Source organism: Dermacentor silvarum, chromosome 11 (assembly GCF_013339745.2).
Source record: "Dermacentor silvarum isolate Dsil-2018 chromosome 11, BIME_Dsil_1.4, whole genome shotgun sequence".
Lineage (NCBI taxonomy): Eukaryota > Metazoa > Arthropoda > Arachnida > Ixodida > Ixodidae > Dermacentor > Dermacentor silvarum.
The window spans coordinates 19,433,014-19,448,952 of record NC_051164.1 but is presented as its reverse complement, the minus strand read 5'-3'; the positions used below and the strand labels follow the sequence as shown (position 1 = coordinate 19,448,952).

General features: G+C 45.6%; 1 protein-coding gene across 1 annotated transcript in view; it reads right to left on the bottom strand.

The window, feature by feature from the left end:
- LOC119432447 (DNA-directed RNA polymerase I subunit RPA1-like) overlaps positions 1 to 15,939 on the bottom strand; it is a 112,819-nt gene that overhangs the window by 93,715 nt on the left and 3,165 nt on the right. The window contains 4 exon segments of the mRNA XM_037699610.2: positions 6,783 to 7,071; positions 8,361 to 8,556; positions 12,747 to 13,023; positions 14,293 to 14,420. Coding sequence (XP_037555538.1) covers positions 6,783 to 7,071; positions 8,361 to 8,556; positions 12,747 to 13,023; positions 14,293 to 14,420 — 890 coding nt within the window.

Genomic DNA, 15,939 nt, shown 5'->3' with positions numbered 1-15,939 from the left:
TGCTCTAGAAACAATAGCATTCATGTGTGGCGGTAGCAGACGTAGCATATCATTTCATTTTAAAAAGCAACTACAGTCAAACCCACTTATAACGATACCAGTTTTAACAATATATCGGCTATAACAATGAGACAATGCTGCACCATCAACTTTTGTATGTTTACTATGGTGAAATAACCCGCTTACTACAATGCCCCCATGCCACATTATCGGTTATAACGATGAAGTCTGGCTACTGGGTGTCCCTGCCGAAAGGGAATGGAATGCAAAATCCTTGAAAAGCAAAAAAGAAGTTCAAGCCACAGAACGCCACCACATGCTGTTGTCCAGCCTTCTCTGCATCGCCAGCCTCGTGCACCTCTCTCGTCGCCCTTCCACCCCTCCGATCACGAATGGGCTGCGCCCATAGCTCTACGCCGCACCACCATCCGAAACACGAATGGACGGCACCAACTGCCCAATTGCGCTGCTCATAGACTGCACGCTGGCCCCTCATTCTGCGCAGTTCTGCCAACAGACTAAGTTGCTCATGCTCGTCTTCGTTGGTTACGTCGAAGTCGTTCCGGGCCACATGGTTTCTGAGCCTCATTTGACTTGCCGCTGAAACGGAAGATGGCTGATCCGCCCGCCTGATCATCGGCACTGCACGACGTTGCCGGTGAAAAGAAAGCGCACCGCTACTGATTTGTAAACTTCTAACGGATGAGGTGATCGTTGCAAATGTGCTTCCATCGAATAGCGACGACAACGGTGGCAGCGATGACGCGGTAGGGCAGGCTGCCTCAATGTTGCTTTCGCAGGAGGCCTTGCAGTTGATTCAGTCCCTCCGGGGCTTCATTTTCGCCGGAGACCTTCACGAGAGATGGATGTCGGCAAGCTTCACGTAAAGCAAGCAAAGCTGACAGACATGGGGTTTTCTCGTGGAAGCCAGTGAGAAGTACGTGGCGAGAAGCTTGTGGCGATCTTGCCCCAGTGTTTCTTCTGGATTTCTCAAGCCGAGAGGCTGCCGCGGCAGCCTCCTCGCATTTTTAAAATGCCCCTCGGCGGAGCTCGCATATCACTTACCACCCGTGACCCCATTTTGCAGTTGTTATAGAAGTGCCATTCTTGAACACCGACAGCCACAGCTTGTTACACGTGATCGAAGAGCGCAGGAAGCAGAGTTTAACAGTTCAACGAGTCAACACAATCAGCAGCCAGATGGAGGAAGGTGGGGGGGAGGGGCTATGGCCTCCCCGCCATTATAGTTTTCTCACAACAGCTATGCAAATCCCCCTATTTTGAACTTTTTTCATGCAACCCGGTTATAACAATTATCAGTTATAGCAATGAAATTTTCGTGGCACTTGAATATTGTTATCAGTGGGTTCGACTGTACGCAAAAAAATTCATACTTTGCTTAACACTACCACTCTCATATTGATTCCCATGCTTCTGTTAGCAGCAAGCACCAAAGATATAAACAGTGAGCTCGAGACAGCCTTACGTAAGTGGCGCCACCGCCGTAGTTCCAACAACGACCGTTTCCTATTAGTTCGCTGATGATAAGGCAGGCACAGAGTATACAAGAAAATATGGCTCAGAAAAACAGTCAAAATTAAATTATAAAATCTTACTGTTGGTGATTACATAATGTAGACGCCTACGAAGCAGGGACGCGCCTCCGAAAAATGATTAGCTCAAATCACCATACGCACAAAACTTAGGAAGCAGCATCGGTCACTAAATGTGTAACATTGCTCAACTCCAAGCAGTGCGAAAGGAAGGAGAAAATAAGCAGATGGCACACAACAGCAGCCGGCATTGCCACTTCCAATAACGCCCTAAATGTTTTCTTTCGTGGCTTGAATATTGCTTGCCGGTCGAAAGAGCTCACTCATGCAGCACACTACAAGCTTTTCAAATTGTTTTTTTCCGTTACCAGAAATCCGAACATGCACTGCTTTGCGTCACAAAGCTTGTGGCTTCCAGAATCAGGCGCTGACGAGGCCACGCTAGCGGTACGTCAGGTTGTGATGAGAATCTACGCACCGGGTCCAGTAAGCAGCACTGAGTGTTACAAAGCAGCAGTGCCACCATACCAGTTCATGAGGCCCATTCCATCCAGTAACCGCACAAACTTAACGCATGTTGTAGATCAGGTAGTTTGCAGTGAAGCACCCCTGGTTGTCCACAAACCCGCATGCTGCTTCTACGGCCTTCAGCCTATCTCATACGCCTAATATCAGGCGCAATCACCAATGAGCCATTTGATGAACAGCAAACTTCGCAACAACATCAACAAATTTTCATCATGGCAACACTTCCTTGGCTGTTAGGCCTTATCAACGCTGCTTCACCAAGTGTTTGATACCAAAGTTGCGGATTGGTCACAGACAAACGACACTGCCAAGGAAAGCGAAGATATAGACAACAACCTCTTGTCGTCCCTCTTGTCGTGTACCTTTTTCTGTAGAGCGGCAAGTTGGGCTAGATAGTGGATGTTCATCTCGTAAAAAGGGGATACTGCACTAGAAACACACGGACAACAGAAGTATAAGTGTACTGGACAGGACAGATTTTCCAACACTATGCATGCGAATGATAACAGAAAAATTTATTGCGACGCTGTACGGAATCCAAAACTTTAACAATGGAAAATAGATTGGTGGCATGAAGGCTTCGTTTATGGCTTGTCTTGGTTATGAGCCGTGTCAATGGGATGTAATTTACACACAGTAACCGAAACTGTTCATTGTACGTTTTCAAATTAATATTCGTTTGTTCCGAAAATTCGAAAATTCCGAATACTAAAATTCGATTCGAAGCGAATACCGAATAGCTTAACATTCTATCAAATATTCAAAAATGTTCAATATTCGCCCAACCCTAGTTATAATTCATGATTTGTTGCATGTTGATTGACGTGTCATACCGTGATTACAGAGTCGGCAGCTATATAACGGAGCAGTAAAAGAGATACAAATATTTTGTGCCAGTTCTCCTTTAATAAACAGTTGTGTGTAGGCTAGTTGGTTTTTGATCTTGGCTGCGAAGTTGCACTGCATGCTGTATTTACCCGAATCTAACGCGCACTTTCTTCCGAGAAAATGGGTCCAAAAGCTGCCTGCATGTTACAATCGGATATGAAACCAAAACAGCATTCGTGGAGTTGGCAAGAGCCTACCATCAGAGCCATCAGACGCAGCGTGATCGCCATCACAAGATGGTGACGAAGCACGTTTTTGTGAGGTTGGTTCAATCTGTGCTCGACTACAATCTTGAGCAGTATTTTCAACCAGTAACTTTTAGAGATACTATCATTTTTGTGATATTTAATGTGACATGGCATCAGATGCATTGGCATAAATCGGCCCCAGCGTTTCTGGGGCTGTGTCAAGCTCGCCATCTGCACACAGTACCAGGAACGCTGTTGGACGCATACTTCGGAGAGTCCGATGCAGTCTTGCGAAAGTGATAGTAATATCTCTAAAAGCAATCGCTCAAGCATCTTCCTCCGGGTGCTTGGCGTCTGCGGCCGATGAAGCACAAAGGGCGACTATCACGCGCCACTTTTATCATGAAAGTTCATTAGAAAAAAATTATAATAAATAAAATATTCTCGCCTGCGAACATCAATCCTGCGTGTCATTTTATTGCGATTGCGAATGTGGGAGGCATGCTACAGTTAAACCCGGATATAATGAAATTGACAATTTCCCGAAAAACTTTGTTATAAAGAGGATTTCATTATATGCAGGTTTGGAACGAAAATTCGAAAAAGAAAGGCTTACCATATTTACTCGATTCTAACGCGCCCCGATGATGGGTATGTTTAGTGCCCGCATGTCCATAAACCATGTGAACACAGCTCTGTCGACGTCTGCATATGTTGATCACTTGCACTTCTTTCTGTCCGTGCCACGCTCCACAGCGCAGCAAATCGCATCTTCCGCATTTAAATTTGTGGACAAAGAACTAGCTGGGATGCCAAATTTGGCAGCTACATCCTTCTTTTTTTGGCCTCCAGAAACGGCGTCCAAGATGGCCATTTTGTCCTCAAGAGTCAATATCTTGCGTTTCTTCGTCGAAGCACTCATCCTTGGAATGTCACACCAGGTACTGGATGCGTGGACGCGTGTCGTTTCGCACAAACGCGAGGTGTCGGAAACGAAGAGCGAGCGACACGACGGTGTCGCAGCGTCGTATAGTGTCACCTAGTGTCAGGTTACTGAAGTGAAGCGCAGAGACTTGCGCAGTAACCAAAGAGTGGCGCTGCCAGCGCAATGAAAAAAGAAAAAGTTTTTTTTTTTCCTTCAGCAACATCAACTGGAAAAGGAGAGTGCCGGCTTGGTGGGCTAGGCCAGCTGCAGCAAGCAGCGGGATCAGGTTTGCATGAATATCTTGCGTTTCTTCGTCGAAGCACTCATCCTTGGAATGTCACACCAGGTCACGCCCCCGGCGGCAAGATCGCCGGGTCGAGGGATGCAGGTACGTCTCGCGCACGCTCGCTCGCTCGCGCCTCGCAGTCGCTGTGAATTCGAGCGCACTAAGCGCAACGCCGCCGCTTCGCATTCCGTCACGGCGGAGAAGGTGCTTCCGGTTGCTGCTCGCGCAAAAATGACAAAATTTGGGGCGAAATGTCTAGGTTGTCAGCGGAGAAAATTCGTTATTTCGAGGGGGTCTCCCACGGCCACTTCGTTACATAGAGGTCTCTTCTATGGAGTAACGGCGGGGAATAGAAAAACTTCGTTATATCCAGGAATTCGTTATATGGAGGTTCGTTATAAGCAGATATAACTGTATATTTTTCTTGAATGAATCAGCAGCCCGTTACATTCAGGTGCACTTCCTTTTCATACTTTAATTGCGCGAAAATTGGGTGCGCATCAGATTTAAAGGCGTTGGAATAGGGTAAGTACGGTAGTTCTGACGTGACACACATGAAGAAAACACAAATACAAGCTGATGCACACATCATAATTATTTTTTCATGCATGCCCCATTAACACAATGCAGTGCACCTTCGCATCCATCCACGATCCCCCTTCTTCCCACTCACATGTGTCCATTGGGCGCGAGGCCCACCCCTGGAGATGCGGGCACAGCAACCGTTTTGATGTGCAAAGTTGCATCAAGTGATCCCACCTTACTCCGACGAAGGGAAACAGACAGTTGGAACACGTTTTTTAACTACGATTTCCTAGTGTTTTCCCGTTGGAACAGCATTGTTTTGTACTCACTTAATGTGCGCGGACACCTAGAGACTACACATTGGAAAATGCGCTCAAAGTTATTGGCGGCATGGTACGTTACTGTTCTGTGCCGCAGTGCGCTACGCATGCCAAGGAACAGGGCGTGAGCTTTCACTTTTACCCCAAAGATAAGAAACTGCGCGACGCATGGCTGATAAAATAGGAACCGAGATCATATGCACGTGTTTGCAGTAAGCACTTCTGTGAAGAAGACTTTGTGTACGGACTCAGAGCGCAAATGTTCAGTGAGTAGCAGACGAAGTTGGACAATCGCTCATGTACAGTGTTCAGCGAGTGATACAAAATACTTGGAGAACATGGGGCCCAGTGCATCTTCCGCCACTGGTGAGCAGTAGGTGATCGACAATGGGCTGAATGCAGTCATAATACATCACAAAGAATCGTGCATTCATGCGATACAGAAATGTATCGAGAAGTGCTGGCGGCCACACGCTCCTAGTATCACGTTTCAATCGCTGGGCACTGCTCGCTGGCCGCAAAGCGCCAGCACAACATTTGTTACTTTCGCGGCAGGGTGGAAAAAGCGCTGCCTTGCGCCCTGAGCCGTGGTGTCACACGAGAAAGCCCGATCGGGACCAAATTTCTCTATCTTGATGGGCCCCCTTGTGCAAACTGTGGAAGGGGTCAATCGTCGAAAAATTCGATCCCAATCTGGCTCGAAAATGCACCGTGTGACAACCATGCAAGATTCGCGCAATAAGAAGCAATAGAGAAATATTAAAATCGTGCTGCAGACAAACGTGTGCTCATCATCACACTGGCGAAAATGTAAAATGTTATCTAGCTACAACGTCACAGAGGGGAACTGCTGTCAGAAAAATAAAACTAAACTATCTGAATGACGCGCGCACATGCATATGGCTCTCCTGTGTATGCATGCCTAAAATCATGTGAGAAAGGTGCACCTCAAAGCGTTGCGTTGCTTCCCACAAAACAGAGAAACCACTTGCGTCGTGTTCCATGGGGGTATGGCTGCTAAACAGAAATATACATTTGCGAATGCTATTCATTTGTGTCAACAACAGCCCCTTTGTAGATGCAAACCTACAATGAATTAAATTACACAGTCAACACATTGCATGCCTTTCTTGCAGCAAAAATATGTTTCTTTACCGCAAGCATGTGCTAATGCCCATTTGATGTTTAGTTTGAATTCGACACAATGGTTTCTTAGATCTTGCAAAAGCAGCGGACTCGGCCTCCGTGGTTTCCACGTCGGTGGCCATACCAAACGACGCCTGCAATCGGGGCTATGTCTAAGGCTTTATAAGGCAGTTAATTTTTTTTGGAACAGTTATTTAACATATCGTACAGTCAGTGATGAAGCCATAGCAGTATTTTACTGATTTCATTGAAGTGAAATACAATAATAATAATAATAATAACGACGCGAAAGCGGCTACGGGCTGAGCTGGAGAGGGCTGGCGGAGCAATCCAACTTTGCACGTCACACGGATGACTCCGCATGGTGGCGCCATGGTATGTCCTCGCCCCCAATACCTCCTAGCGTTCAAAACAAGAACTCACCGGGCGAAACCGTGTCGGAGGCACAACTAGCGCCTCGAGGAAGAACATATCGACGGGGCACTCGTGAGAGTTGGACGCGAGGGCCAGGATGCCGAACAGGTTCTGCAGCAGCGATCGCTCATTGGTCCACAGCTCTCGCAGGTGGGCACGAGCCTCAACGGGGGTCAAGTAGGACAGCGCACCGCCCGCCGCCTCTTCCTCGGCCTGCTTCTGCTGGGCTTGGCGCTGCCGCTCCTCCTCCTCCTCGGCTAACACGTAGTCCTCTTCCTCAACGCCATTGTACGTACGCCTGCAGACAGAGACAGTTCACATCCCCTCCTGTCCCGAACAGACGCGAAGGTAGAGAATAAACTAGCGGGGAGCATTACATTTTGCCCAGCGGAGCTTCGCAAGTCCATTGCGAATCTCCTGCCACAAAAATTTTCCAAATCCTTCACGTATAAGCAGAGTTAGAGGCAGTTATCACACCGTTGAGCAGCTTTCTGTCTCCTTTTGTCTTCACTAGCAAGCTGGAAGCTACATGGGGGCGGATGGCAAGGGGGCAAGGCTCCACCCAAAAGTTTTTTTTTTTTTTTTAACTTTACGATGCTACATCCTATCAAGACATGAGCCGAGATGGGCTCCCGGAGCTAGGTCACTTATAGAGACCAATCAGCGCACACGGTTGTCTGAAAGGGAGCAGCATGCATTTTTGTTTATGTTTGCCCTGAACACACATCTACTGTGGCATACATACACACTTTATTTGCAACTATTTATGTTTAGATGCATGCGACTAAGTTTTCACATGCGCTACCTGGTGGAAAAAACAGTAGACATTTCAGAAAAATTAATAAACTTAAAAAAAAAAAAAAAGTAGGACAGAAAGATGTGCTCACACAGTCGCATGCCATCAGGATCGGGGGCCACATGAATGTTGTTCTTCTTCTTCATTCTGTGGTTTTACGTGCCAAAACAAGTTCTGATTATGAGGCACGCCGTAGTGGAGGGCTCCAGATTAATTTTGACCACCTGAGGTTCTTTAACGTGCACTACAACGCAAGCACACAGGCATTTTTGCATTTCGCCTCCATCGAAATGCGGCTGCAGTGGCTGGGATTCGATCCCGCGATCTCGTGCTCAGCAGCACAATGCCTTGGCTGACTGAGCCACCGCGGCGGGTCACATGAATGCAAGAGATATTCTATTTCTTAGCTTGATAGTGTAATGGAAGGCTGGCTCATACATTAATTTTGAAGGCAATGGATGTGAAAAACTTCAATAATCTTATCGTTAAGTTGATCATGATTGCGGTCGAAAATGTTAATGTGACTGAAACGAGGAGTACAGCCGCATTTTCTTGCAACGGTCCGCTAAGTGGGGGTAAGGAGGTTCTTTTCTTCGTGTTCGACTTTGGCACTGTTTCATCATGTTGCCACACCAATCCGCTCAGCTGTCCATACTTCTGCACACTGGCAGAGTATGCAGGCATCACCACCAGATTACCCCCTAGTGTTCTTGCTAAAAATACACTTTGCTCATACACAATTAATACCTGCACACACTGAATCGGGGACAGCAGTGGCAGTGGTGTCTCACCTAAAGGGCAAGGACGAGGTGGGTGGCTTCACCACGGGTCGGATCTTGCTGGTGTACACAAAGCGGCTGTTGTTCTGGATGGTCATGGCTCGGCGCAACTCTCCGCAGTGCGGGCACTTGCGCGGTGCCCCCATCAGATGTTCGCGGATGAACGTCTTCACGATCCGCTGCCTGCACTCGACGACATTCTTCACATCTGCAGGGCAGCACAAACCCCTGGCTATTAGGTCTCAGACCTACTAGTCCCTTAGAAATTCTTTCATCAACAGAGGTCGAACAAGCAATGTCGCTGAAGCTAACACTTCGTCAGGGCAACAACTGGTTCTGTTAAAACTGTTGCCTTCACAAAGACAAGTCCCCTTGGTAAAACATTGACTACAGTGACATTCTTTCTTTTCTACAGCACAGATGGCAACCAAACTTAGTGATAATCTTCTTTATTAGTTGAGGAATACAAAACAATTGAAACCTATAAATGCATGCTTTTGGAGAAAATTGCAATTTTAGGCCCACATCGCCCCTGAATACACACAAAAAAAGGTTTAAAATGTAATTTTAGTGCTCCTTTGAAGACGTTAAGTTTTCCTTGGGATTAGTATTTCTTTCGTTTTAATTTTCTTTGCACAAATACTCTAAGAATGAGTTCATTCGAGCTGGGCTTATCAAGAAAGAACAGTGCGAAGACTGGTTACACAAAGCCATTGGTTTTATTGCTTGTCCACTCCTTATATGCATAGCAAAGTGCACTTTCAAGTGCTCTGAGGCTTGCTACTATTTCTTCTAGGATTTCAAGGTCTAGGACCTTTATCTAATACAAACAAAAAAAAGTGTTCACTAGGCCTTTTTTTTTTTTGCCATAAACCATCACCAGGCAACACGAATGAGATGGCTGCCTGCCATAAAGATGCTGAACAAATTACATTGGCCTGACTCTTATCTTGCATAAACCTCGTGGTCATATTCACAAATAAAATCACCTAAGCTTAGCAAAAAGCAACATTCTAGGATTATTTAATCACGAAACTTTACCTTTTAAAGGTTCCATGGACGAGTCTTAGTCGGTTACAATTTTTTTGCAATAGTGCCAAGGACCAGTGTGTCTCATCCAGGTGTTTGAGCACTCTTTCTAAGTGCCAGTAATAGGCTGGGCTGGTCCAGCCCATTTTGACATTCTAGCAAGTTCTCTCTTTGGCCATTAAAGGGCCTACAGACTACATACATCTAAGTTCGTCCAGCAAAGATTTTAAAAACTGCTACGAGCCCTGAATGGCATGGTTTCTGTAGCATCATTTTCACTGGTGCCATGTAGCAGCTTTGCTTTCTACCTGCAAGCCTGAGGAAATTCTGTCGGGGAGAGCAAGACACATTCCCGTTTCTCGCACCAGCCCCAGAACAGCTGCATAGCCCATAACCAGCCTACGGTTCCTCTGGTTCCTCTCACAGGTCTCCCTGTCTGCTTCAATCCTATGCCCTCCAGGTTCTCCAAAAGTTATGTGTGCGAAGTGTTTACCTGCATCCATTGCTGAATGACGCATCTATTACTTTTATCGAAAACTATGACTCGTGTTCTGTAAACCACATCATGCTAGAGCAACACTGCTGTTTGCAGTACTTGTAGATATATAAATTCCGTTACCTCAATTGTATAGTCTACCTTATCGCTCCCTTTCAAGGAAGCAAGAACAGTAACGCATTCTTTCCAGTAAGAGAACGGGCAAACCAATGACAGTCATACAAGTGCAACTACTCCTGGCATATCTCAACCTACAGAACTGTTTGGCCATCAGATATTCCCATTAGCTCGCTCATCAATGACAGTATTAGCCCCGGCCCCTACAACCTACATGTACTACAACTACACATAAAAAATGTGGCTCCAGTCCACATTGTGACGGTGGTTGGACAGCGAAGCTGTACACGACACCCACGATTACCCATTGTGACATAACTTGAATTCACACACGTGGCTCTACAAAGAGTGAAACTAGAGACAAGTTAAATGTACTTAATCACAGCCTGTATTACTTCACAACGGCATTATATTCACGCTGTTCTTCTGACACCTTTACTTTTCGAGGTCTACCCATGGTAGCCTAGAAAGAATTGAATGAGTTGCTAGACCGTGGTGACATTACTATGCGATTTCTATGCTGTTGGGTACTTTTCCACTCGGAGTAGCTTACACAACCATAATCTTTACTGGGAAACACACGCGGGAGAAGGAACATGCTTCGCATTATTCGCAGACGTCATTATCATACATTATACGGTTTGCACTTCACACGAACGTTTTGAATGACGTCAACCCCTTTCGAAGCAGCTGCAAACCTAATGTTTATCAGAACGCGTCTGGAGGGTGTTCCCATTGTTCACATGCGTCTTGTCATCCATCATGTGGTTTTGATGCTTGTTTGGCGTTTTTTCTTTTGAAAACGAGTGCTGAGCTGTATGCTGTATGCCTGATTTCAAAGGAGATATGCTGCTGGTATTCAATTTTTAGCCTGGCGTTTTTTGCTTACGCGAACGACACAAAAATTTCCTTGGCTCGTAGAGGTATACAGCTTCGCCGTAATACCAGATGCTCTTTCTTATGCAAAACACCGCTTTCTTTTTTTTTAATAGCGGAGCTGTTGTAGGTCAAGGCTGCGCCGTCCGTCTGTCCTCCGGTATCACGCAGGTCACATGACCAGAAGATACTGAGAGCCGTGCCGGGGGAGGGCAGGTCACGTGACCAGCAGAGGAGGAGAGACGTGCTGGGGGAGGATGCGATTAATGAGAGAGCGTGCACTGGGGGAGGAGGTGACCAATGAGAAGCCTCGCTGGCCACAAGGAGAAGAGGCGATGGGTATAAGAGAAGGTATTTCTGTGCGGCGAGCCCTTTCGGATAATGTGCAGAGCTGCTGCCGACCCCGTCCACATTTTTTCCGCGTTCACGCCGAACACGCGCGATGTCCGTGACTGCAGCTGATGCGTCTAGCCGCTGCTCGGCAGGCTTCAACAAGAGAACTGGACACTCATCGAGTAGCGTCAGAAGTCGCTGCCTCTTCTCGCCTCACAACGTTTCAATATATCTTCCTGTCGTAGATCTGTGTTTACTTGTGTTTACGTAATTGCATCACTTGCAACACATGCACATGTAACACTCGTAACACTCGGTGTAACTAATACAGCTTCGCTGTTCGACAATCTTCACAGAGTGGAAGGGAGGTATAATTTTTTTTTTTTTACATCCCTGCTGTTTTCATAAACATTTGCATACCAGTTAACAGTTCACAAGGCTGTGCCGCTAACAGTTCAGGACAACCTTAACTGCAATGCCAACGTAGTTACCAGCGCACATTAAGGCCCGCTATCTCGGAAGTGGTGCTAGTCTTAAGATTTCTGCTAAGCAAACATGGTTTCACTACTGCACCGCTTCAATTCCGCAGTTGTACAGGGTTTTTACACAATATTTAAATAAATATTCAAGGACAATTCCAAGGATTTCAGGGATTTCTTTGGCCACAATTCAAAGAACGAGGATCAAGCTTCATTTATACACACAAACTAACAAATATTGAAATCTGCTAGTTGCTAAGCAGCCACTGAATTGGATCCATTCTCTTCAGGTGGCTTTTTAAAGCTGCCTTGTCCATTGTGGCAATAATCACCTTCTGGCAAATTGCACACTTTGTTCAATGAGAGTTGTACCCATGCTACACAGACACAAAAAGTGACATTAACTTGTTAATGCCTTAAATTCTAGTGACATTTGTGTGATGCCACACAGACAAGCCTAATGTCACTTGCCTTAATGACAGCAGTTGTACTCGGCAAGCTTCCTCAGGTTGGCGTTGCAACAGCATTGACACGGCATGTGTCATTTTGCTCTGGGCTTCCGATTTGACGTATTTAAGTTGCTATGGCCAGTTGCAAAATTTTAAAAGACAGCAACAAACTCAAGCAAACGGCACCATAGTATGCTTATTTTTACATTTCATGATTCATTAAGGCAGATCAAACTGCTTATCAATATCAATTTCAATACATGTAACAAAATTTCACTACTGCCGCGAAGGAATACTAAGACGTTGAAACTTTGCTTACTGCTCATGTCTTCCTAGCCATGTAGCCTAACCGCAAGAATGGCAGGTGCCTAGATATGAGTTCTGCATAAGAGAGAACACTTAGCCTACTTTTATGTCCACTGCAAGATGAAGGCTTCTCCCAGCAATCTCCAATTACCCCTGTCTTGCGCTAGCTCTAATTCCAAATTTTGCCTGCAAATTTCCCAATTTCATCACACCTCGTCTCTGCTTCCCTTTCCTAGGCACCCATTCTGTAACACCTGGTACAAGCCACTAAGCCAAGCGCGCGCTCGACACGAGAGGCTTGGCACCACTGCACCTGCTGCGCGACGAGCCTCTTCCACATCGCCAACACTGTCGATGACCGACGCCACACACTGCTCAATGCGCCGCTGCAGCGCAGCCCTGATGGCTCCGCGGTGGGTCAGCCGACCCTTGTCGCTGTCGTCAATCAGGGTCTCGTTGGCAATGTCCTGCAGTTCTTGCACCACACCGACGGCACCGTACTGGAGCACTTGCAGCTGTGCCAGTGCCACCTGGCAGGCGACTGGAGGCGAAAGCAAACGGCGGCAGGCGAAGCAACTGCCCCGAAGCAACTGCGCAGAGCAATCGACGCAGTCAGTGCAAGGACAGGGAGTCATGCTGTTTCACACATAACATGGCAACTCTTTTGAAGGCTAAAGAAGACTTCTCTCACCGCACGCAGTCACGACCAAAAAGCGATGTGTCGTGCACAAAAAGAAGTTATCCCCTTCAGCCGCAGTGTACACACTCGTGTACATGACTTGTTTTTGCCGGTTCTGTCAAGTGGTGGCAAGGAAGACACCTCTGACACTGTGCTACGGGTAAATTGAACACACTCCAGATGGCTCCGCTTCAGTTCAGCACGCTGAGTCTTGCTACACACTTATATGCACTGCTATGTTCAACGTGCTGTGTTCCTATTCGCTATGGCATAAAACTTGTCTTTCCTTTCTTGTAACACTCACAGCCAATAGCTAACAGGTTCATGTGCTCTGAGCCCTCTTCGTAACAATACGCAACATGACTGGCAACAAACCTGAATTAAATTTGTTGCATTTCGGAAAAAAAATTCTAGCGACTCTGAGAAGGAGAATTTCAATTAAGGGCCTACAATTTTATACAATGTCACTAAAAACTGGTAAGTTCCTGAAAGAATTGAAGCATGAAGTCTACCCCCCAAATCGTTAACTCTGCACCAAAAACAAAAAACACCAAAAGCAGATACCACAGTTCTGTAAACTGCGTCTGTCAGGGCATCTAAAGCGGATAAACTTGATATATGAATATAAATGATATGTGAAGTTGCTACAATGTTTCCGATGGTTTTGCAAAAGTCCTACTTACAAATCAGGGGTATACAGTGGAATTTCGTCGAAGAATACAATCTTCGTGGGAACCGGAAAAAAAAATGTATCATCCAAAAATCATAATATTCAAAGCAAACTTCAAAAATTAAGAAAACAGGCTTACTTGGTGACAAGCTCACTAGCAAAGCTTCCTGTGGTGTCAAGTGATACTGCTCCACATAACACGTACATTATGCAGACTTTTTCATTTTTTACTTTTTATTTCATTTTATATCTTTTTTATATCATTTATATATATCATTTTATATCATTTTGACTTTTTATTTTTTGTAAAGTTGACACACCCATTCATAAAACCATAGAAAAAGCCCCAATTCATAATTTTATGGTAAATTTGGAAGGGCTGGCAGGTATGCTAGTGCATAAAAAATTAATTTGGCCGTTGCAGTTACTGCTATGTGCCATACTAAAGCTCTCCAGCGTCACAACTTGGGAACCAACCGATCAGCCCGACTTCACAGATGTAAGCCCTACCTGATAGAGAGTCCTGAGGAACACGGGATTGAACACGAGCAAGGGTAGCTTGATGTACCCAATGTGGCCTGGGCAGTGCGTGAAGCCAAGGCCACAGGTGGCACAGACTTCGTCACGGTCACTAGGCCCTGGGCGAACAAAACAGCAGCACATCTAAGAGCAGTGGCAATGGAAATTTTTTGCTTTAACCAGCACTATACGGAGCATGTAAATACACTCATTCTCAAAGTGAAAGACGAAAGCAAAAAGCTGGTCTTTTCCTAAACATAAATAAGACTAAAGTAATGACAACAGGTGAAGAGCACGGGATACAGATTAAAACAATATGATCGGTTCTGTAGAGCACTGTTCTTTACGATCAGCATAAGTAAATATGGTAAATCTACTGAAGAAATTCAGAGAATAGTAGCCTCCCTACGGTGCGTAACGTTGCCATGTTCAGCAGAAACCATTGTCACAGTATTCTGTACCCAACGCATGTATTTATTTAAAATGTGTTCAAAATGTCAGAGATGGCTTACGGGGCCTGTAAAGAACTCACCTTAAGCCAACGAATACATGCACCAACTAGCTCCTCTAGTTGCCTTATTCTCCTCACCAGTAGGGGTGGGGGAGAGCGTGCTTTATAAACAATACCAAGGAAAGCAGTTGTTTCCTTGATTAACACAAGTGCCCTTGTCAAGACATTAGTACCAGCCAGAGACATCCCTTGCTCCAAACACTGTTGAATACTTAAAATCTCCATCTTCCTGTGAACCTCTGCCTTCTTTGAAAATAAAAGGGAAAAATTACGTCCTTTTATGATGATCTATGTTTGATTCTTTGCACTGAGCACAGGAGTACAAGAAGGCCAAGCAATACAGTGCCTGTGACCCTATTGTTTGTTATGGCACTTGTACAGTTTTTCTTCCCACTGTACAGATGCCCATACATCTGCCCAGAGCACTTGAACAGTGTGTTGTGCAGCAAGCAAGTTCACATTCTCACACATTTTACAGATTTCTGGGGCAAAAGCAGCGATGGATCGCCAAACATTCGATCCAGAAGTTGTCAACAAAGTGCTAATCAAGCGGCTAATACAACAAACGATGGAGGCAGTATAAAGCTAGTACAGATGTATAGAGTGGGATAGGGCACTAAGAACCAAACGCTTCATGACATACAGTTACACAACACTAATGGAAACTAAGCATCGGAGGCGTCCTTGTGGGTTTATACCATTTTATACTCGTTAGTTCATTTATCGTCAGTTGTGTTCAAGCAGCGTACTGCTCAAAAGACGAGACGTAGGACATCAGGAAGCTCAGTCCAAAAGTTTTTTGACCATGCCGAGAAAGAAAATTTTCAATTCATTGCGGTTCCACAAAGCGAGATTAAAAAAACAATCACATTCAGCTTCCAGCTACGTTGGTGTGTGCATGAGTTATGAACTTTTATTAACGCCTTTCTAAACTTTACTGGGTGATAATTCAAAGCAGCAACCATAGCTGATCATGTGTTTAGGAGTGCACTCAAGCACCAGCAAGTCTGTTCAATTCATGTGTGGTTTGTTGCACCAGTTCACGGTGGCCCTCGATAGCAGTGTAGTGCAGAGAACATCTGCACCTGTTGGTGAGGTGGTGCAGCCAAGATGCATGACATCATGCA